We start from the raw sequence: 23,445 nt of genomic DNA on the forward strand, positions 1-23,445 counted from the left end.
CCTGAGTAGCTAATGATCCACTTGATGAAGCTAGCATTGGTGAGGGTGCTAGGGGGGGCATTTTGGCTGCCTTACAGCTTCCTACTAAGCTACTATCCCCTCTTCCTCATCACCACCAAGCTCAATTATATTGTACAAGGCCCTGTAAGCCATCTCCTGCTGAAGATGAAATAGGGCAAAGGAAGGAATTTGCAAGGAAGTTTAACAAAATAAAGGAGGAATTAATGATCCCTGCTGATGCCCAGTGTCTCAATTCTCAATACGTATCTTCAGATTCTCCTTTCTGTCACTTCCCTACAGAGAAGCCAAGAAAATACAAATGTATGGAGACATTCCCCTAACTCAAGTCAGTTGATGTCATTTTCTTCTTTCTTCACATAGGTTTTTGTGAACTTTGCTAAGCAGCAGGTGGAGGACGAGGAAATTCCTTTGCATCCTCGTGCAGCTGGATCCAACCGAGAAACAAAGGTGACCCCTGCCTCACAGCAGCAGGCAGTTGCATAGACTATTCTTACAGTCACTAGCATTTAGTGTGCCATACCAGAGCAGTGAAAAGGTAAAAGAAAGGCTGCCATGCACAGTATTATTCTGACTTTCTGAGAAGTGTGCCTAGAAGTCCCTAGCAATGGCAAACTTCTGCTGCTCTACCTGGAACATTACATACAATACGCACTGAAAATGTCTAAAGAAAAGCAGGTACTTGTTCTAGAAAAAAAATCTTTCTCTAATATAGGGTTAATTATGAGATACAAGAAGGGAAGCCTCATTCCTCCTTGTTGACATGTACAGAGAATTAAAAATAGTCTCTATATTGGGTTCTTTCCAGCCATAAGATTTTCTTGGTTAACTCTTATTTTTCATTCTTGCCAATGGAAACAAACTTGTGTCAGCAGGAATGGGAAGAATTCCTTCCAATCTGACTAAGGCAAGAAATTTGCTTAAAAGAAAAATCTTAATGAAAATGTCGTAATAATCACAGATCTTCAAGTTCAGAAATGGAAGCAGAGTATCAAATAGGGATTTAAACAAGAGTATGTCTAAATTAGACAAACAAGAGCAAACATTTCTTTCCCATGACCTAGACCTCAAGTGGGTGTAAAGTGTGAACAGACTGTGACTGTGCTGTGCTCAGGAAGTTTCAGCCTGCTTGTACTCCACAATGGGAAATCATGTGACATTTAGATCTTTTTATCTAGTTCACCATTAAACTAGTGTAAAATAACAAAATTGCAAACAGATTCACAATTATGTATTGCTTCATTTATCCAAGAATCATTTCGTTTTCAAAAAAACCTCCAACGTGTGCTATACAGAAATAAAAGGTGGGTCACATATTTTGCTTTCTTAGTTTTTTCTTCAATATATGTAGATCTTATTTGATGCAAGGAAATTCTTCCCTTGTACTTTACAAACAATCACGAAATTTTGGCAACCAGCTGTAATCTTCCTCTTTTGCCATAATTATTTCAATTGATTTCAAAACATAGGCTAGAATTTATTGCAGATTTCACCCATACAAATAGTTGCAAAATCTTTCTATACATCCGTTATAATAAATAAATTCATTGTGAAACAAAACAGTATCTACACTTTTTTTTTTTTCTGAAACAGTTTCCTCAAAATATGTTTCAAATATATTGCAGTCATTTTTATATTTTTTTTACTAGATTTGCACAAAACCCAACTAAATCCCACTGAACATCTTGTGAAAAAGAAAACACAGGAAGTTCAAAATGTAGTGGATTTTTCTCCCTGGCTCTGAAAATAGGAAGGGAGCTGCCATTCTAAATGCTAGCAGTCAATTTATGTATTCACAAAGTACACTGAAATTATTCAGAGAATGCTGTCAAAAAATACAAGGTTAAATGTTCTTTAGGATCCTTTAGAATATATTAAGAACTTGTACAAAACAGGCCAAATATCATGGATACAGCATAGATCAGATATCGTGAACCTTATTTACCAGTATGCAATTTACTAATTAAAAATATTAAAAACAAAATAGAATAAACACCCTCAAATACATATATAATATTCACAGGATGGATGTTGTATCCACAAATTCTTCTTTCTTTAGATCCATTTGGCAAATTAGAGCTTAGACCCAAAGCAGGTATTTGAGAGAATGCCTAATTGTTATTCTTTGGTAATGTTGTTTGTCACAAAGCACTTGCCTCCAGGCAGAACACTGTTTTTCAAGTCAAAGAAGGCAAAACATACAACTGTCTTCAGGCCAGCTGGCCATAATGTATGAGTGGAGCTTTCTTGTAGTTGGCTGCTATGTCCTCATTCCAGTGTACTTATGTCACAGTCTTGCAGAATGCCACTGCTAAATTTGGAGCTGCTTTTCAAACAAGCTTATCTCTGATGTATCAATCTAAATAGACTAGTACAGGGAAATCTCAGTCAGTCAGGTTGTAGTGAACTATAGGGACTTTTGGCTACCAGCTCTGCAATGAAGTTTTATTTTTTGAAGGTGCTTCTGAGTCGAAGAATTCATGAATATAAGGAAGTATATTTTCTAAGTGTATTCAGTTTCCCTCAGCAGTGGAGATTTAGCATATACCAGAATCATTTCAATTAATTCATTTATTTGGCAGGAGGTTTATGAATTAAAAAAAAATCCATGAGCTTTTTCTTCTTGAATTCCCATGCAGTATTGAAGCTGACCTTTTCTTACAACAAAAAGGGAATAATTGGCATTCGAACACTTGGATAATCCTTGAATTCTCGTAGGTAGGTGTAGTGTTTATCCTTTGCCCAGATTGTCATCTGAATGAAGCAAAGCAAAGTGAACAGCCCCACTAGGAGGAATGGGAAAAGAAAGAAAGAATAAAACACTTCATTGTCAGAGAAAGTACAAACTCTTGTTGCTGACAACAGTCCAGGAAAAAGTGCTAAAACATTGCTCACCTGGAACACACTGAGTCATGATAGTGAAACTGATCCATGTCCCCACCTGTTTTGGCCAAGGAAATTTAAAATATTTCTGATGACAGCATTTGCATTTATGTCTCTATTGATCAAATACAACCTTGTCCTAGTATAGGTAAATAAAAAAGCCAAGGTCAGCCATATCAATTTCTATTGTTAGTATCTTTTAACCAAAATGTGAACAATACCTTGTTATCACAAAGAAATTCTTCATGTTTGCTTCCATAGTTAACATGACAATTGTGTAAGCATTACAACATAGCTTCCTTTCATTTTCTCTACCTAATTTGCATTTGTCCCTCATCCATCAATGCTAGAAACAGTAACTTTGTATAGTCAACTGTATAACTAAAGAAAATGGATATTAAGACCTGGCAGATATTGCCTTATCCCCGGCTTGCCCATTTTTCTCTACCACAGTATCTTCTACTTAACTGTGATCTGTTTTCTTGCACACTGATATTCCTGGGCCCACACATGTTTTAAATCCACTAGATGCCCCAATCTCTTCTCTGCAACATATCCTCAGTGTCAATTCCCCTATTCCTCTCTGCAACGTTCTCGCTGCTTCAAAGTACATCTGCATTTTGTCTAGTGGCTACAATAAAGCTCAGGCTGAACTGTCTCAGAGTTTAGCATTCCAAAAGAAACAAAGAGATATCCAGCAAAACTAAAATATTAACATTTTGTTTCAAAATACGTACCTCATAGGTATAGTTAGGGCAAGATACAAAGAAAAACAGCCATGTGAAAGGATTCTTTGTTGGATATGGGATCTTACGAGTTTTGGACCCTATAGATTAGAAAACAAATCACAAAATGTTTACACTCCTGTTTTACTCTCCAACAAAGACAACCCAAACCTGCCTTACTTCTCTGTTTTATTACTGTCCGAGGGACAAGCAGGATGTGGGAAAACAAGATTTTCCTCTGGACCCACCTGAAGAAACAGGATAACTGTGAGGAAATGCTCTGGACATTAGAAAGACATCTACTCAATCCTTTGGGTTGTAATCACACCCATGAAATGTTACCTCAAGTATGTTTAATTTTAGAAGTTAAAGGTGTTTTCCAGTTGTCATAGGATTGGATTTTAGTAGTCATAGTTGTTATCCCTTGTTCAGTTAATGCACAAGGAGCTTTTAGACTGCACACAAAGATCTTTTGTTCCTCTGTGGAAGTTAGTTAAATTACTTTCCTTTGCTCACTGAAGTATAATTTATACCACCAGTACTATTTTCTTCTGCCCTACCAGTGTAAATGATAGAGCTGGTCACCCCAGCGCAATTTTTTAATACAAGAAAAATTACAGTGAGGTAAGTGTTCTTTGACAGCCTCTTGTTGGATCTCTTGCACTGCCTGATCTCTCCTAGTATCCAATCTTTACAGTGCTGAACAACCTGATTTTGCACCACAGTCAGAAGGTGGGTATCAGCACCCTCCAGGATCAGTCAGTCCTTTCAAGAGGTGGTATAATTGTGGAGGAGAAGTACTGAATCGCTGCACAGAAGGGAAAAAAAAAAAAAAAAAAAGCAATTTTTACCATCTCTCCGGAGGTCATTAAGTGCAACATGAATGGAAAAATTTCCAGCTTCACATAGCTGCAAGAAAAGGTATGACAGTTAAAAACATTCTTCTCTTCTATGTGCTCTTCTTCCTTTTGTTATTTCCTGGGGAACTTAAAAACAACATAAAAAAAGAGTTTGTAGTAAACATGATGAAAAATAGGAGTTAAGGTGTTGCAAATAACCAAGATGCTATTCTATGTTACATTAGATTATATTTGATCAACAAATATAGATCAGATTTACTTCTCATGCAGTCCCTATGTGATCTAAAGGCAATAAACCAAGTAAAAGCAAATCCAGGAACTACTTGCTTTGCCTTTTGGCTGGTCTCACATATTTAAAAACACCAGAAAACTTCATTTGGGTAGTTTTGGTTTCTCAAAAGTCATCAACATCCCAAGGGTTGGACTCAAAGGAAGTTTTCTCCTCTAGAGTATATTCAATGTGAATCATGAATTGCAATTGACTGAGCTTCCTCCGCTGGTTTGAAATAATGCTTCCCCAATCGATTATGTGGAAAGTGTACTGAAATAACCCATTTATATAATTATGGATTGCATCTTCAGTGTCTGCACTGCATACCTATTAAAACAATTGGCTGGTGGTCAGACTTCCTGAGTGCTATCACAAGCTCTGTATGTTTTCGTGCAGTCTCTTTATAAAACAGAACTAGTTTACTACCTCACAGAATTTTCACACTGGGAAGATGCTTTGAGAGCCTCTGGTATCTGAGTGTTAGTTTCTCAAAGCAAATGAACAGCTGATGTTTTAAATGAATTAGACACAAGCGGGAAAAATGGGTACATCTTTGTTGGGTACACTATGCAACTATGGAGATGTTCCTAGGAACTGTGAGGAAGAACAGACAGCATCTTAAGAATTTTGTTTCATAAAAAATCCTTAAAAGGCTTAAAATGCCCCTGCAACACTTACTTCCTCTTGCTCCATCTCCTTCAAGTGGTTGCATCTAAAGAATATCTCTTTTAGAGACTGCAGATCATCCCAACAGATCAATAACCCATTCTAGTCTTAGAACAGATACTTAATCAGAATTTTCCTTTGTGTACAAGATCACATTAAAATGTGGCAGATGTATCTGCTCTACATGCAGGCAGGAAGCTTTAGTTTTTCCTAAGTACTCTAGTTTTATGTACCTGCTTATCCTACCCATTCTTCCACTTATTCAGCACGATAAGTAAACCGGTATGTTTATAGAATTTTATGAAAAGAGCAATAGACCTACCAGAAACATGATCACAGCAAAATTAATCTGTTTTTTCCCATAAGCTATAAAACAAAATGTTTACATGTGATTAGCTATAAAATACAACCAGTGAAGTACTTGAATCATATTCAGAGCTGTAATGCTACTTACAAGGAGGAGTGTAAAGAGGATGATTGATGTAATAAGCAAGCCAAGCTGCAAATCCCCAGTAATACAAACAGTTCTGAAAAACAGGGATTTTTTCTTTGTTTTAGTATCATCTTTTTGGAAATAATTCACTGTGAGGACCACAGATAACAATCAATTGGGCTGATCCTCCAAGTTGCTGATAATCATCACACAAGTGATGGTACTGGATGTGGTAAGGCAGGAGCAAACAGAAAATGAGAGGGAAGAAGTAGTGCTCATAGGATAAGATTTCCTGAAATATTCTTAGAGCTGTTAAGTTTATAAACAGTTTTAGAAAGTATGAATCTACTGTTGTAAATAGATTTCTCTTGTCTCACAAGCCATCCAAAGATGATGTGCCATACAGACTTTATTTTAAAGAGAAACTTGTTTTACTGACACTTGAGGCTTCATAAAACCTTATTTAGGCACTGTGCTCTCTTCCCTGCTTATTTCATTGTATTGCCCATTTCCTTAATATTTCCCTTTCTTTGTCTCATCAGGCTTTTTCCCCATCACATGTTTTAACTTTTATTTTCTTAAATCATCACACACGACTTCTCCCTCTGCCCCTTTTACTGTGGTATCTTCACTTAGTTCCCTTTGGTGCCATTCTTGGCTTTCTGTGATCCAGCTTCCATTGAGCTCTCCCTGTACTGATTCATTCCTGACTAATTCCAAAGCCTGTTCAGCAGCTTTATTCATTAAAAAAAAATAATAATAAACTAAATTAAATTAAAAAGTCCTACTGAAAATTGCCTTCTCTACCTGTTGTTTAGTTTTTCTAGTCTGCCTCCTGTTGTTTTTCTTCTCACACTGCCTGTTCCTTTAGTATCTCATTGACAGGTTATCTTCTTCCTCTTTCTGTATTTATTGGTAGGAGGTAAGTCCTTTCTTGACCTACTCCTCCTTCTCCTCTATGCTTTCAACTATAGGTGCCATTCTTGACAACTCATAAATTTGCCTCCTGTGGGTTGAGATTTTTTTTTCCCGTATTCAACCCAGTTCCTCCATTTTTTGTGTTTTAGGATGTGTTTGGTTATTATCTGGACATCTTCAAAAGCAAATTTGAGCTCTGTCTTTCTTCCACCATTTATATTCTTCTCTCTTGAGTAAAGCTACGATCCTCTCACTCTGCTAATGCTTTTTCCTTGGCCTTTCAATAGGTTCACATACCTTAGACATTTCTAGGTCTTCTTATTCCTTCACAGCTTTCCATTCTTGCTCACAGACAAATTCTTATCCAAGACTGCAATCTTTCATGTCCTGACTGTTTAAACTCTTTTTTTTTTTTGGCTTTGAATTTTGTGGTCTTTCTATCTTATAAATACTATAACTGCATTTCTAGGAATAATACCCCCAGAAGTGATCACCTCAGCAACTGCAACCCACGCTGAGTGCAAAGTGGCAGTGAATTTTTCTGAAAGTGCTGGTGATGGGTAACCCCCCTCCCTATCCCCATCAGACATTCTGTTGTAATCCAGTTTCTTTTCAGAATTAAGTGAACCATTGAAGTGACCAGTGACCTCAGACAAAATAGAGACCTCTTAGGATATGCTGTAGTACAAACAAACAACTCTTTGCTCTGGGATTATGTATTAATAAATAACTAATGAGAAAGAGCAAACTATTAACTAACAATTACAGCTGGGACAAGAAGGGAGAGACTAAGTAACCTCCCTGTGGTTACATCCAGGAAAAGGAGCAGAGCTGGAGGAACAACTCCAGTGAGGATCAGTCTTGTCCATATCCTATCCATAAACTAATGCTTCCTTCCTAATGCTGATTTCTTTTACCATCACCCTCAGTGTATTAGCTGTCATACAAACTTAGGTGAAAACAGTTTCCTATAATCTTGGAATGACAATTTATGACAAATATGTCTATAACTTTGGGCCTGGCACAAGATGGGTCACATGGCAATGGATTTTTTGTAAAGTATAATTAAATGAATGATCATGGCTCAGCTCCCAAAAATACATGCTGTAATTAAACTGAACAAATATATTCATCCAAAGAACATGATTTACCACAAGAATTAAAAGTTATATATCAGTTATAACAAAAAGAGCTTTAAAGATGAGTGGAGTCTGCCACTGTTACGGCCCTTAGCATTAACACTACGCATGACAAGCTGTCACTAGAAGCCTTATTGCTCATACAGAAGTCTCCAGTGAGATTCAGATAGGAACAGCACAGTACGTGCAGACCTAATAAATTCATTAGAAAGAAGGGAATTGTTTCTGTGCATCTTTCTTATTCCAGGTAAATAAAAAGCCATCAGGTCCAGATATTGCAAAGATCCCATAAATGAATGAACTATTCCTAAGTTTTAGAAGTTCTGGTTTGGATTTCCATTTTCTCTCCTCTAATTTATCATTATTGCTATAATGATCAAAACTATTTCTTAGTGTCTTGCCTATGTTTACTCATAGCCAGTATGTACCCTTTTGTTTGTCTCATTGGGTTTTCTATTGGTTTAAATGGTGTTTCTTTAGCATATTCTTTCCTCCAGATATGATCATAGGAAGCAAAAATATCCCATCTTTTTACTCTTTCTTTAACCTTTGAGGAATTCTGCTGCTCAGCTACTATTAAAGGTTTGACCAAAACTCTTCTGGTACAGCCACCATCGTCTTTCCTTTAGTTTGTTCCTTTATCACTGCTCATTTTTTGTATTAATCCCTATTTTACTGAGTCATTTGCAAAGTCCAGGTAAGGTAGGTATTCTATCTTAATGTTGTCTAGAAAATAATCTTAGAATTATACTATGTTAGTTTAGCATGAACTGCTTGTGTTGAACTCTTGCTGCATTTTACTGCATCATTTATTTCATTTGGCAAACAAAGGGATCACAAATCATATCAGTTCTTGTCTCAGGTCTCTGCTTATTGAAACTGAAGTGTCTCCTTTTAAATGTAGCATTCTGTTTTGCTTTGGAAATAAGCATCTGCTTTGTGGGTGATTATTCACTTGAAGTAGGAAGCTTTGGCTACCATCTGTGTGTGAGAGAAAGAAGGGAAGAGGATGTGATTTTTTTTTTGACTGGTGGAATTCTGGAGTAACACCATCAAAGTCAAGGAAATTATAGAAGTAAATCAACCCCAGGCAATGCTAAGCAGGGATAGGAACTGTGAGCAACTTTACAGATGAAAGCAAGTACCACCAACCTGAAAAGGAGGAAAAGTAAATGTGATCAGAATGACTGGTACAAATGACATTTTGTTTGGTCTGAAGAGGATTCTTTCTGGGATCCACTGGCTCATCTTTCTCATTCCATGTAGAAAGCATGAAGCTACTGCCAGAACTACCAGAGCCACTGCAGAGCTCTAAGAAGTTAGCCATAAGGTAAAGTTTAAACAGCCTGGAGTATCTCTGCCATAATTCAAAGTCCAAGGGACTGTCTAAATATAAAATATTAACTACTCGAATAGTGATGCTATACTATGTGCTTTTGTTCTCCTGAGTTTAAAGAGAATGTTTGAATAGCAGCTCACACTTTATTGCTAATGTTTTTGAAAAACCACAGCCCATGCACAAGTATGCAGCCCTGTAGACTACTAGGAAATAGGGGATCTGCATCTTGATGGCTGCTTTATGCCACAGCAGCACTGACATCAGGGGGTGCTCCTGAGTGAGAAGAAAATTCAGGACAACCAGGCTACTTTGCAGTGGAACAATGAAAGGTAAATTAACAGTTGCTTATCAACAAAGACAGTATTAGGTGGGAAGAAGATGTAAAATGACTTTTAAAGAATGTTTTAAAGCAACAAACTTCTCAGCATTGTACCTATCTCTGCTACCTTAAAAGTCAACTTTGTTACTAAAGTCTTCACACCCAGGGAGCTAGCTGAGTAAAACAAAGGGAGTGCAGAAAGTTTCAGATTGTAAAAGAGCAATGAGAAAACTATAATGTTAATAACTGTATAGCAGCAGGTGGGTTGTACAGTGGTGACATTAAGAAATCTTTTGAAGGAACTACAGGTTCGTGGGTAAGACCTGTGCTGCAGAGGCAGAGAATAGGTTGGCTAGGTTGTATTTGTAAGGGGCTATGGATAGATTCTGTCACAATTTACCTTCACAATATTCCTCAGTGGCATAGTCCCATGGGAGAACCGATGAACAAATATTGTTTCAATCAACCTTTTGATGTAGTGGAAAGAATGGCAGATACATGCCAAGCTAGAAACAGCAAGACAAAAGCATTTAAGAGTGCTTAAAAAAACGTGTGGCAAGACATTTGGAATAAGACTACAATGCTAACAAGAGATACAGCGCAAGCCTGCAACGGACTTACTTAACTACTGGATGTGGGCTTGATGTAAACCTCTCATCCAGTCCATACACAAAAGGCATGCGGAAATAAAACAGAAAATAGATGAACAATGGACCTGTATATTCTATCAAAAATACCTGCAAAAAGAGAGAAAATAATTAGACAGCTGAATTAGATGGTAGTTCTGCTTTGGTTTCTTTGTAATAAGTAATGCAGTGGGACAAATACTTCCACTGACCCAGAATGGCATTTAGAGATGCACAGGGAGAATAGCGGGATTGGGCTTAGGCTATGAAATCAGTAGACATGCACATAAATGTTTTGCAATGCATTTGCCTCAACTGCATACAAACAGCCATTGCTAATGCAGCTGACACAGCATGGGAATGTAAAGGTATTCATGGTAGCCCAGAGATCATGATAAATGAGCATGCAGGTTACACTTATGCAGCTCTCACCCTCCTCTTGCCCTCAAAACCTATTTTTTTTACTTATTCTTGGTTAAAATGAAATGAAGAATTTATCTTGAAATATATGTGCTTTATTTTTCATTAATGAATTTCATTTAAAATAGAAACACAATTTGCAAGTGTTCAGATGACCCCATGCGTATGAGCAGTTAGCACATCAGATATTCCAGAAAACAATTCATTCTGTGCTCAAATAATCCTTCATTTGGAAAAATAAAACAACTACCACCAAGAACAAAGTAACAACTAGAGGAAACTAAATAAGCTATTATCTAACTTAATTTCATTTCAGATGGGAGTGTATTTCTCATGAGCATCACTTTATATTGAGAATGACTTTGGGCTAAGTATTAACAGTTGAATTTTCCACTTTTCTGACTGAGGAAGTTACGTCAGCACCTCATTTTGGTTTTTTTTAGAGAAAAAAAGGAAAGCTGGTTGTTCAAAAAAGCACAAAATATGTCACATTTCTCCTGTGTTTAGTTATTCTGACTGGGAGAAAAGTTAAACAACTTTTTGTATCAACTTCTGTAACAGAATCAGCATTTTCTGTGTCAAAGGTAGGATTTGATTGCCTTTTTGATTTGATTTCTATCAAAGCATTTCTTGGCTTACATTTGAATGAAGTAGATTGAAGGAGAGGGAGAGCAAAAGGTAAAAGAAGAATAATGGATTGGAAGAAGTCTGGTGTGTGATATTTTGGTGTATATTCAAGTATGTTTGTCTTGGAATCTATGCTGTCATTCATTTTGCTCGTCTTACTGATTAGTGGTTTGTGCATCAGCTGCCTTACTTATCAGCATAGCAGCCAAAGAACTGATCTAAAGATTCAGACTTGTAGATTTTTATTATTTTTTAATTTTTTTTTTTTTGCCTCCTATGAATCTATTTATCAATGAGACAATATTTTATTAATATTTCATAGGTAAGAAATAGTAAACGTGTCTTTAAGTTACTGGGTACCTTTTTCCTTCATGCTATGCTGTTTCATTAGAAGTCATTCTAATATGTGCACTATGGACTTTCTGAAGGACCTTCAAGAGTCACTGATCACCTCGTATAAACATGAATGTAGGGTCACCTGCTGAGGGTGTTGTGATGGGTCTTGTCTTTAAGTTGAGAGAGTAAACATGAGGTCTTCATGGATTACAGAATGATCAGCTGTCATTAGCCTGGCATTAGCATCCTGGGACACAGCCATGAACAACTAATTTTACTTTCATGAATTTTCCCACTGAGGTCAGCTGAGTCATTGACAGGTAAGTTTTTCAGATGCCTCTTCACAGGACAAACTTGGGAGTTTAATCCTGATCTCTGCCAGGAGAGATGCACAGGAATTTAGATATGTAGTTCCCCGTGATTTTGCATTAGACATGTAAACATATCTGAGAACCTGTACCTTAGTTCAGCATGGCCAGACTAACCTGTAGCAAGTTTTCCTCTGCTGCTCTCCTAGGGAACTAGACATTCAAAATGTTTTCTTGCTGCTTTCCCTGGATAAAATGAACTGAAGCAAATGAGGGTTCATTGCCTGCATCCACTGTCAGAGCAGGCATCATGCAGAAATATTGGAGTGAGACAAAAAGTGATGTAAAGATTAATTATGGAGAAACAGCCATCAAATTGGCTCAGATTTGAAGCATAGCTCACCGTAGTCCATCCTATCTGTGGCCCTAAATCTTTAAAGTATAAAGTAGCAGTTGTGCCAACAGGGAGGTGCTGCAGGATTTCCTCATTCCTCAGGGACTTTCCTTCTGAGAAGGAAAGAGGTAATTACATCTCAGTGAAATTCAAATCAACTACACTAGCAAACTAGCTCCATTTGTACTTTTAAAAGTCTCTGAGATTCTTTGACCTGACATAAGTTTATTGCAATCTAAGTTTAAAAAATTCTAAGGAAGTTTACGCTTAATTTTGAATTCCCCCTGGGATAACATATAGATCCAGGTCTTCTATTCACACCGAGACAGAAGAATTCCCAGTCCTGTCTGTCTGCCTAGTCTGGTAGACCTGCTTCATCACTGCTACAGCAGAATTTGCTGATGGGACACTACCCTTTAGTATAGTTCACTGACCTAGTCAGCTTCACCATATCTCTCTCTTGCCTGCTTCTCATTGCTCATCAATAGACACAAAGATGAGATAAGCTGTAAAGGGAAGGCCTTCCTTCAGAGGTTTTTACTACCTGATTTTGGTTGTTTGTTTTTTTTTCCAAACAACCAGCCAAGAGATGATTCCACAGGAACTAAGCTGGAGCTCAAGTTTTTTAATGTCTGGATTTGGAGGAATCTGAAAAGGTAGATCTTTGAAAAAGGAAATAAGGCACTTATATACCTGTTTTCCACGGACAGATTCTAAATGATGAACTAATTATCACTAGCATAATTTTAAAGGGAATATATAAATCAAATTAAGCTTAATAGAAGCAGAAGAACAAAGTGATACATTTTGTACTGAACGCTAAGATGATTTAATGTAATTTGTCAATTAGACTATCTTTTGTGCACCCAAGCCATGTACTACAAGGCTTCCAGCAGTGATACCTGCAGCTACATTAATCCAGTCAACCACCTGGCATCAAGATTTGTCAGCAAATTCGTGGCAATATGTTTTGTATTTGCTTACCTCAAAGGAATTTTAATTCCTGCCTGAGAGCAGAGGATTATATGAATTAATATCTCCTTAGTGCTCCCAGTTTAGAGTCTCTATGGGAATCATTCCATTGCAGATAAGGGAAATTATTGTCTAAAATCTGTGCTGCGTGTCTTTAAAGCAAAGGTGATCAGTAGTTAGAAAATGCATTGGAACAATATGCAGACTCCTGAGTTAATTACCAAGTGCCAAACACATGGATGAACCTCTTTTCAATACTTCAAAGGAATTAGATTTTTTTTTTTGGAGCCTTTTCAGCCTTTACAGTGCTAAGTAACATAGCTGGAAACTCATTTTTAACAGCTAATACCTATGCAAAGTCCACCTTCCATGTGAGACCACTGCTTAGAGCTTTATGACTCTAGTCTTTACAGGTACTTACTTGGATCAAGCTTTATTGACTGTCTTGCTGGATACCACTGAGGATCTGTAAAACCATGAAGAACTGTGTGATATACAATGTTTGTTTTAGATTGTCCAGTTACAATGAATGACACACAATACAGTGAGATTTATTTGAAGATACTTAGGAATATTAATTTAATATGAACATCCACAACAAACTGTGCAGCAGGAAAAATACAAAGGTGTATCAGGCTAGTACTGAAATCTCACTGTGATCACGTTCATGTGCAAGTTACCTCACATTATCATGAAATCATAGAATGGCTTGGGTTGGAAGAGACTGTAAAGATCATCTCATTCCAAACCCTACTGTGTGTATGCATCATGTTTCATCTTATATAATTTTCTCCTGTTTCCATACTGGATATTCTGATGTAACACAAACTATTGCAAAAGTTATACTCACATAATTTATGGAACATTGATCTTATCTCCCTAATTGTAGCATTTGGTTCCACCTAGGCAAAAAAGAACATATATACATATATGTATATAAGATGCATATTTATGAAGACAGCTATTAGGATTGGTATGAACAATTCAAAACACTTCTTACAGGAAAAGCGGAGGACCTGATTTGTGGCATCTGTTTCAGAGGCAGCTACTGTGGCAGTACTCAAAGTGTTACTACAGCAGCAGTGAGAGTTTGAGGGCTTCTAAATGAGAAAGGGACAACTGGCACCATCTTACAGAAGCAAGTGAAATTGTGTTCTTTGCACAAGAGCTCCTTTGTGAAGAGGTATGAAGCATATGAAGCATGAATAGTTATTGTCTCCTTAATACCAAAGAAGGGCTATCAGAAAACTTTTCACAAACATTAACTTTGCTTTAAAAAGAGCTAGCAATTTTTAAATAGTCACCTAAAGTTTTGGGCAGATTTTTATTTTACCTTATCTAGGAAGCATAATTGTTCCTTTGTCTTCCAGTCAAGGATTTCCACCTGATAGGATACAAAACAATAATCATTAACTACTGACTGCATAATATCTAAACTTTTAGTTGACGATCAAATTCACAATCACTATTCAGAATGAGACACCATTTTTCTCCGTTCTATGTGTTAGAAAAAATTCTGATGTGCTCAAGAACAGTTTTAATCACAGCGAGGTTCTCAAAGAACTCAATTTGTGAACAAAAGTAACACTCTTGCCAAATAAATTGTCTTCCTGGATAAATTCAGAAGCAGCAGTAGCTAATTAACTGACCAAAATATGCATATTCATATGCATATTCATGTTATCTTAAGCTAACACAAAAGGAACAAATGAAGGAAAGAGAAGTTTCACGCAAATCATTAAGAAATCAGTTTGTCTTCAGAACTGTTCTGATTTGTAAATCTAGAAAGACCATTTGAGAATGCACACATATATGCATGGAAGCAAATACTGTGAATATGTGAATTTTAATCAACAGCTGAGCAGGAAGGTTCTGAGATGATTCAAAGTTCCATTGCAACAGGCTCTTAAAATACACTGGTTGTGTTTTAATTCCATTTGTTTTCATCAAACACCCAGTAATGGAACTCTGTGGTACAGCTAAGATTGAAGAATAAAAGCTTATCCGTCACACTAAATGACTGTGACCGTCATTCCCCAGTTTGGGTTTTGTTCTTTGGTTTTGTTTATTTTTACAATAAATGTCTACCATTAATTACATTTGGTATTAACTGACCAAGAGGACAGATTAACAGTAGACTTTAAACATGATTCCTGACTAAAAGTCGGAGTCACAGTCCAAAATCTTTCTAACAGTTTCTTTGAAGAGATCACTCTGAGTATCTTATTTCCTCCTTTTACTTGTCCCAAATTGTTCTCTCTCTGTTAGTGTAGCAATGAAGCACTTCAGCTCCAGACAGAAGTATCAGATCTGATCCCCACAAGGGATACTAATGCGGTAGTATTTTCCACCTGTGCACTATAAGCCCTAAAGGAGGTGCTGAGGGAGGTAAGCACTTTTCCTCCTTTGCAATTCATGAAGAATCTATGCCATGTTATTGGGGTGTTATGTATTTCTCTCTTTGTTGTTGTGGTTTTTTTAATGTATATTTGAAACAATGTAAATTATCAGTGTTACTGCCTCTGTGGGAGATCTCAGTGGGAAAGCAAATGAAGTGAATTGTGTTACTCTGCAGTACTGACAGCATTCTGACTCTCACAGCCCACCAAACAGGGACCTTGGGGGTTTTAGATCAGTTTTTGTCCCTTGTAATGCTGAGTTTTATTGCTCAAATGCTACAAGGTTTATTGAAACCTTTGGTGTATCTCAGTTTTTGTATCAAAGAACACCATTGGGCAGCCCTACTAACTACAGCAATGATTAGTTTAGAAGCCTCCTCCTCATTTCATACCCACGGACAGCATGTGCATATTGGATTGGAATCTCTCTCCCCATGCAGTTTTATTCTATGACTTTCAGTGTCCATGTTAGAGAAGTCCTCTCCAGGCCAATTACAGAGCAGTCTGGCCATCTTTCTGCTCTTCTGTTTTGTTTACTCTCATGTTGCACAAGGTCAGACAGAAAATTACAAGACATTTTCTTTTGCTCTGTGTTCTTCTTGGGGGCATTTGGGCAGAAATTCTGCTATTTCTGTGAACCACTGGAATCAGTATGGAAAAAAATAAAACAAATCATCCAGGATCTTCTGTATCCCTATTTGGTTTGATGGCAAGATGTCTCTTTGGAGTGCCAAACTGGCATACCTTCCTGTATCAGCCCATTTCTTCAAAAACATAATAGGAGCCTCTATGATGCATCCAAACTTATTTGAAGGTGCAGTGTCAGTGATGAGAAGCAATGGACAACAGCTGCATTGTGGGAAAATCCAGTCAGATACAAAGAAAATGCCCCAATATTTGACCAAGTAGCCTAGAGGCAATGTAGAATCTCTGTCTTTGGACGTGTTTAAAACTGGGCTGGACAAGACCCAGTGCAGTTAGATCTAGTTGCATCTGCTTTGAGCAACAGCTGGCCTACACAACTTCCAGAAGTCCTTTGCAACCTCTGTTATTCAATGATGAGGAATTTTTGGACAGTCCTTCCTGAACTTGAAATATTTTGGTTACTATCAGTTACTTTTAGGATCTAAGGAAATATCATACATGTTTTCCTCTTTCAGAAAGAGGAACACAAGAATACAGCTGTAGATTCCATTGCAGCCTGCATAAATTTGTATGACAACAGAGTGAAAGCAAAGGTAACCATTTCCTTTAACCATCATGCCTCTTATCTGTGACAAAATGTCCTCACAGTAGTCAGCTGTTCCCTGCATAACAGACAGAAAAAACTGATGCAAAGTATGAAATGTTATCTTTTCTGAACATAATGGCCAGCCACATGAACCTAGATAGCACTGAACACAGTGTTTCCAGCCTTCGGGCACAGCACCAAGTCAGTTAATGTATTGGTTGGCAACAGTCTTTAGATACCCAGCAATCTGTTCTTGGAACACTAACTGATGTGTACCAGCCCTTTTAAACATAAATTTATGGCTCAGAGAATTTTAATTTTGGAGCATCCTTAAGCGTTTAGAAGAACAGGACACAGACAGCCCATTTGCACTAGTGTGGTGTGACTTGCAGATCACGTATTTGGTGAATTTTTGAAGGCATTTTAACTTACCACTTCTCTAAAACTATTTTGAATAGAATTTAATCAATAGGCAGATTTGTGCAAGATACCTGTTAGTTAAAACACTTCTGGAAGTGACTACAAGGACAGACCTTCAATGTTTAGAAGGCAAATTTGTTCTCATGAATATGGAGCAAATATTGATAGTGTCTTAAAGGGCAGAGAAAAAATCTGAAATATTGTTTAGAACGGGTCAAGATCAAAGTAATCAACTGATGATGGAAGCCAAGAAAACTACTTTCAAGCGTTAGACTTATATTCAGAGGCTTAGAAAGTTTATCCATAGAGGGGAAATGGTTGAGCAAACTGTTTGATTTTTATTTTTTTTCAGATGGTGTCTCTTTAATAGGATTATAAAAATACAATAAATCAAATTCTCCCAGCTTCAAGCCTGTTTGATGCTTAAGCATCAACAGATATTCAAAAGTGATGTGGTAACTTTGAGGAAATACTGACACATCATGTTTCTGTTTGTTGGAAGCTTTATTTGCAGTCATTTGTACTCAGCAGTTTCAGTAAACTTCAAACTCCAGCTTAGAGTGATTTTCTGAACACCAACATAAGCAGATGTTATATTGGTTTAGTTTTACATTAGAAAAAAAAAAAAAAATACAACAACCTCAAACTGCTTGTTTTATAGCCTAGGAACTCAGCAGCCCAAGAGAAAGCTATGCAAAATGGATTGATTATCCCTGAACTATTTCATTGTTATCTATGGAAAGCTATTATTCTGTCAGTAGTCCAACTACATAAAGCACAACCTCTCTGAAGAGCTGATATTTCATGAAACTAGCATATTATTACTATTTCACCTAGTTTTAAAAAGGAGATGCAGTGATACTTGGACAGTTAAATTTCTCTTTCATAAAACAGATGTCTCACATGCACAGGTTCACAAAACACACACCAGGTGTTTTACTCCTCAGCCTCCAAAATTCTGCTCCTACATATGCCCATGAGAACCATCATCTGGAGTGTGCTGAAACTCAGTATCTTTTCATTTCTTCCACCTGCTTCAGACTTGTTAGCTAGGCATGTTTGCATGACAATCCTTAAGGACCTTCATCCAGTAGCATCTTCATTCCAAGGTCAGCACAAAGCACAGCATTTAAATTACTTCTGAATGAAACTTCATGCTTTATATCTAATGGTTATACACACTTCCAAGAAGTGAAGATCTGCTATAGACTGTCTTCTGCTACTACCAACTCCTCTCATAGAATCTGGGCCACCAAGGAATAAAGGATTCAGGAGACAAAAAAGTACAGACAGGAAAGGGTGGGAATGTTTTCCAGTAAAAAGACAGAATCTTCTACCAAAGACAAATTCTAAATCCCCATCTTTACTTTAAGCACTGCTTCCTTCCATTGCCATTCTGTTCATCATTTCCCTGCAGCTGATGACTTCATCAACCAGTGAAGGGTTGGAGTTGAAGTAAACTTGGATGGATAGTTTGTAACAACCACTCTTGGAGCTGGGTGCCTAACATAACTGCATGGCAAGCTTAGTTTGCTTTCTTGATCTGGACCTGTGAATAGTAACAGGTGTAGGGCTACAAACAGTCATCCTTCAGAAAGAGAAACCCATTTATATAACTGATTGAAAGAGTCTGTAAGAATAGTCAGGAAGAAAAGTAAAGGTTCATTCCCTGGAGTGGGAGGCTAGATTTGTATCCCCTCTCCAAAAAAAATAATAATAGAAACAGCTGTTAGAGGTTTGTGTATTAGAGCTTACTACAGTGAATTCTGACTCCTGAGAGCCTATGAAAGCTTTCCAGCTTTTGCTATCATGATATCTTCCAAGAGGATACACAAGATGGGAAAGTGACCTGCACCAGTTAATTCTGACTCAGTGGGTATTTTCTTGCTCTGGCTAACACAGGGCTGCACGCTGCCAACTTCTCAGTCACGCTGAAGACTCACATCATTCACTGAGTATCACTGTCACTATAAAGCAGGCTGGAGTGCTTCCATCTGAGAACCTAAGTCAGCTTTGATGTGACACTGAGCAGATACCCAGATTTTTCAACAGCACTTCATAGCCTTTTACGTGTGCAAAAGAGAGGATCTATAGCTCAGGGCTCTAGCTCATAGTGATTATTTTCCACAGTGACATTATTCAGGTTGAAGAAGCTTATAAATTCTCTGTGAAAACACCATCATTTCTTTGAATCAGTGCTGTGATCTGCAATATTGAACTTCAGTATCTATAGTTCCACTACTACTTTTCATGAATTATTTGGTGGGTAGATGTCAAAATGTAAATCCAGGGCAGGCTTCAAACATGGAACTAAAGAGACTGAAGGGGGGGAAGGGTTTTACTTTTATTATTATTATTATTTTTCACCTAGAGGTATCAAGATGCGGTTTGCTGACTTTTGGCAAGGGATGGAGCCCAGAAGGTGTGGGGAGCCTGGAGCTCTTATACTGACAGCTGAACTCACAGTACTCACATCTACTTTATAAAATATACTCCAAAGAAGTCCATTATTTTCTCTTGACTTGTGATTTCAAAAGCAGCCTTCAAACCCTGAATGGTTCCAGGTACTCCCTGCCAAGTAACATTTTATTGTCACATTTCCCTCTACAAAATTTAGGGTTTCTCTCAAGCTCCATGAAGAAAAAGAACGAATTGCTCATCTTTTAAATGAAGCAGCACAACTGTCTGTACAAAGTGTTAGTGATATGGAGAAGTGATGAGAGAAGAGAAAGGGGAATGTTTTTCCCCATGTTCTCATCTCTTTCTGTGACGATAACTGTGTGTTACTTGTAAAAGCAGATGACATTTTCAAATGGCAGGGCAATTTTTGGCATTTTCCCTTTAAATGACTGTTCAAACATCTCACACTTGGCCTCGTCTTGCTTGGGCAGCTCTTGGAGTATACAGAATCTTAAAATCTTCTGCAGTCCTGCTTTTGGCACTTGCTCTCAGTGTCTCTACTTGACGGCGCTTTAGACAGCATAGCTCTGAGTGGAAGAAGCCTTTGTAACAAGAGCTGCGACATCTCAGCAATGCTGGCCAGCCAGCAGCCATCCCCCTGCATTCAGAAGGTTTTCATCACAGTCAGAAGGGGGAGAAACTTTAAATGCCAGCAAGAAGAGGGGGGAGGAGGGAGGAGGGAGGCAGTACATTATTGCTTTTAGCAGTACTGCATATGTCAGCTCAGTCTATCCGCAGGGAATGAAGACTCCAAAATATTTTTTGTTAGCACTGCTTACAAAAGGCACTTCCCATCCAAACCAGTTAAGGAAGCAGAATTACAACTGAAGCTCTTACAGCACCGATTCTCTACAGTATTTGCTTAAGCATATTTCCTCTAGAAAGACAGAGGACCATTCTATTTTTCCTACATGCAGTGCTTTTGAAGACCTAAACCTGTCAAACAGAAAAAAAGTAGAACTCATCAGCCTAACTTCAGAGCTCTGTGCTACAGATATTTACGTCTGAGCATCTCAGATAAACCCTTTGTAGGAAAAGGAGAAAAGCTGGCACTTTCAGGATGAACCATACTGTAAGCTTTGAAACACATCTAAAAGAGGTCAGAAGAGTTATTTTCTAATCCATTTAGATGAATGAGCACTCCTAGAGAACATCAGTTATCTATATACCAGCCTCTATCATAGATCTCTACATTATGGGCAGTGAACCTCTCCAAATGATCAGGTGCAGCACTGTCAGGCATGCACATGTCTCTGAACTCTTGCTACGTTTCTTCTGAGCTATCAGTGATAAAACAGCTGTGAGATGAAATGAGAAACATACCGACACCCAAACAAGACCCACTGTAGCATGACTGCAGAGCAAGAAGCATGCAGGTGGTCATCTAGATGTAGGTCTAGGAGCACAGGGGACCTGACCAACTATTAGCTCTGATGCAGACATCTCAAGTAGAGGTAAATCACTCAGCCAGTCTGGACTTTCTGTGCTGACCCATTAGAACCAGCATACTTGGGTTTATTTTAGTTGTTGCTCATAGTTCTTGGTACTTAATTGTCAACACAGTTCAAAGAAAGAAGTTAAAAGTGATTCCAAAGATGCATCTACCTTTCAATGGCTTGTTAAAAGTAGTGTTAATAAAACCTTCCCTACTTTTGAGGTCTTTTAACAGCATTGAGAAATACTCCCATCAAAGAACTAACAGCCAGCATCTGGCCTTCCTGTCTTTTTGTAGGTCCATTCATGGATAAGGGAGAGGACTTCCCCACATACTTAGCATGAAACTGGTTATACACTACCCTTGATAAAATGCCCCAAAACAGGAATATTCCACCTCTGATAAATCTCTGCTAAACTTGTAACTGTTGTATTAGAAAAAAAGCCAGACAGCAAGAGTTTGATGTTTGCAACGTGCACTGTGATTCTTACAAGGAGGCACCGCAGAGAAGCAATGAAGGGTGAATGGTTTTGAGATGTACGAAGATTAAGTATAGAATTGCACACTAATCCAAAATAGCGAATATTACCACTTGTGGTATCAATAGAGACTTTTTTCTCTTACGAAGTCTTGGGAGTGGTGGGATTTACCTTCTGTCTTTGATAACTCAGTTTTGGATGTTTGCTGAGGAAGTGCAGTTGAGCACACCAAGCTATCGTGAACTTATAAGAGAAAGCAAATAAGTGGAGAGAACAGCGATGAAAGTAATAGGCAGCAGCACCCCACGCTGCCCTGTCCACATGCCACACCTCAGGTCTGCTGTGACGCACACTGCATGATTTTAGGCACATCTGCTTTTGCCCATTATCTGCCATGCAGAGAAAAGGACTGACACGCAAAGCTGATGTGTAAATTCACGAGACATCCAAATTTGGATTAGCATTGCTTAGAGATGGGATATTGATTAAACACCAAAGAGCACGCTCTGCTGCTCCTGTTCTGCCCAGTGGGGTGGAGCAAATCATTCCAGTTTCTCGTGTTTCTCCATCTGCAGAATTAGGTAAAAACAACGATGTCCACGCTTTAGAGTAACGGGTGATGTGAATAAGCTCAGCACAGTGGGAGCAGGAGAGCAAAGCTGCAGGTCAGATGGCGAGGACACTGAGAGGGGCATCAACCACCTGCCGGCTGCTGCACCTTCATTGCTCCAGACTGTGGGGCAGCAGCAGAAGTGCAGGAGGTGGAGACAAGGTTGGGCATTTAAACTCCGGGGAGGTCAGCACTGCAGGGAGGGGCAGGGAGCGGGCACACACCTGGTACACACAGCTCAGTGTGCTGAGTGCCACTACGAAAACTTCCATCCCTTTCAAAAGCAACATCTCTACTTTTAAGCGGTGGAGAAAGAAGCAGGTTCTATACATTTGTATTAGACCCTGTTAACGTTACAGTAACAACTGTTTCCTTATTTACTGTATTTTGCACGGGGAAAACAACGCATTCATTTTTAGTCGAGTCTCGCGCCGGAGAACACGAAGCGTGAGCCCCCAGCACCGTGAGTCCCCAGCACCGTGAGCCCCCAGCTCCGTGAGCCCCCAGCACGGCAGGCAGCAGCTGCCATTTACCCAGCAGCGCCTCGCTGTGCGGTACGGGCACTCCGAGGGGTTTGTGCACTGGCCGGTCTCGTCCTACCGTGGGCAGTGGGCACGTCGCCCTCCCGACTCTCCCGGTCCGTCTCCCCCCGCACGTTCCGCACGCACAACAACCCGAACGGACGCGGCGCTTCCCACGCAGAGACGGACGCAGCCCCGCAACGTGGCTCTGGGATCCGCCCGGCAGCCGTGCCCCGGGCCGGGCCAGAACGCTCAGCGGCGGCTCCGGCTCACGGCGCTTCGCTGCGGATTTGGCTACTCCCGACCCGCCGTGTTCCCGGCCGCTCCCTTCGCGGCCGGCCGGCTCTGCGCGCTCAGCCCCCCGCACGGCCGGCTCCGCTCGTACCCACCTCGAAGAAGCCGGCCCTGCCGCCCATCCTGCGCCCGCCGCGGCGCCGTCCCCAGCCTCGTGCCGCCAACGATCGGGCGGCGCCGGCCCCGCGCCGGGACCCGCGGAGAGCGGGAGCGCACGGACCCGCCCCCCCGGACCCGCCCCTCAGACCCCGCCCCGGGCGGCGCTCGGCGCGTGTCCCCGCGCTGTGCAGCGGGACGTTCGTACCGCTCGGGGGCGGAGCGGCGCGAGCTGCGGGGTCGGAG

At 39.3% G+C, this 23,445-nt stretch overlaps 2 protein-coding genes across 6 annotated transcripts in view; one reads left to right on the forward strand and one right to left on the reverse strand.

The window, feature by feature from the left end:
* The window catches only part of ABCA4 (ATP binding cassette subfamily A member 4), a 63,594-nt gene extending 62,262 nt beyond the window's left edge, over positions 1 to 1,332 (forward strand). For all 3 annotated transcript variants that reach the window (XM_015870010.1, XM_032446110.1, XM_015870012.2), the window contains one exon: positions 382 to 1,332. In XM_015870010.1, the coding sequence (XP_015725496.1) occupies positions 382 to 504 (123 nt within the window). In that variant the 3' untranslated portion in view covers positions 505 to 1,332. The remainder of the gene's footprint in view (positions 1 to 381) is intronic.
* LOC107317393 (very-long-chain enoyl-CoA reductase-like) lies at positions 1,246 to 23,330 on the reverse strand. Of its 3 annotated transcripts, none has more exons than XM_015870021.2 (13): positions 23,199 to 23,328; positions 14,588 to 14,638; positions 14,105 to 14,156; positions 13,676 to 13,720; positions 12,292 to 12,395; positions 10,193 to 10,308; positions 9,972 to 10,077; positions 5,878 to 5,950; positions 5,746 to 5,789; positions 4,478 to 4,535; positions 3,639 to 3,727; positions 2,914 to 2,959; positions 1,246 to 2,804 (listed from the first exon to the last, which is right to left on the reverse strand). In XM_015870021.2, the coding sequence occupies exons 1-13, from the start codon at positions 23,223 to 23,225 to the stop codon at positions 2,677 to 2,679; spliced, it is 939 nt and encodes a 312-aa protein (XP_015725507.1). In that variant the 5' UTR covers positions 23,226 to 23,328; the 3' UTR covers positions 1,246 to 2,676. The 3 variants fall into 3 exon arrangements, 2 of the variants coding, with proteins under 2 accessions (XP_015725507.1, XP_015725510.1); XR_001556864.2 differs by having other exon boundaries at positions 2,575 to 2,804; positions 2,914 to 3,040; positions 23,199 to 23,329; XM_015870024.2 differs by lacking the exon at positions 2,914 to 2,959 and having other exon boundaries at positions 2,654 to 2,804; positions 23,199 to 23,330.
* Between the last annotated feature and the right edge of the window lie 115 nt (positions 23,331 to 23,445).

The sequence above is a fragment of the Coturnix japonica genome, chromosome 8 (assembly GCF_001577835.2).
Source record: "Coturnix japonica isolate 7356 chromosome 8, Coturnix japonica 2.1, whole genome shotgun sequence".
Classification (NCBI taxonomy): Eukaryota; Metazoa; Chordata; class Aves; order Galliformes; family Phasianidae; genus Coturnix; species Coturnix japonica.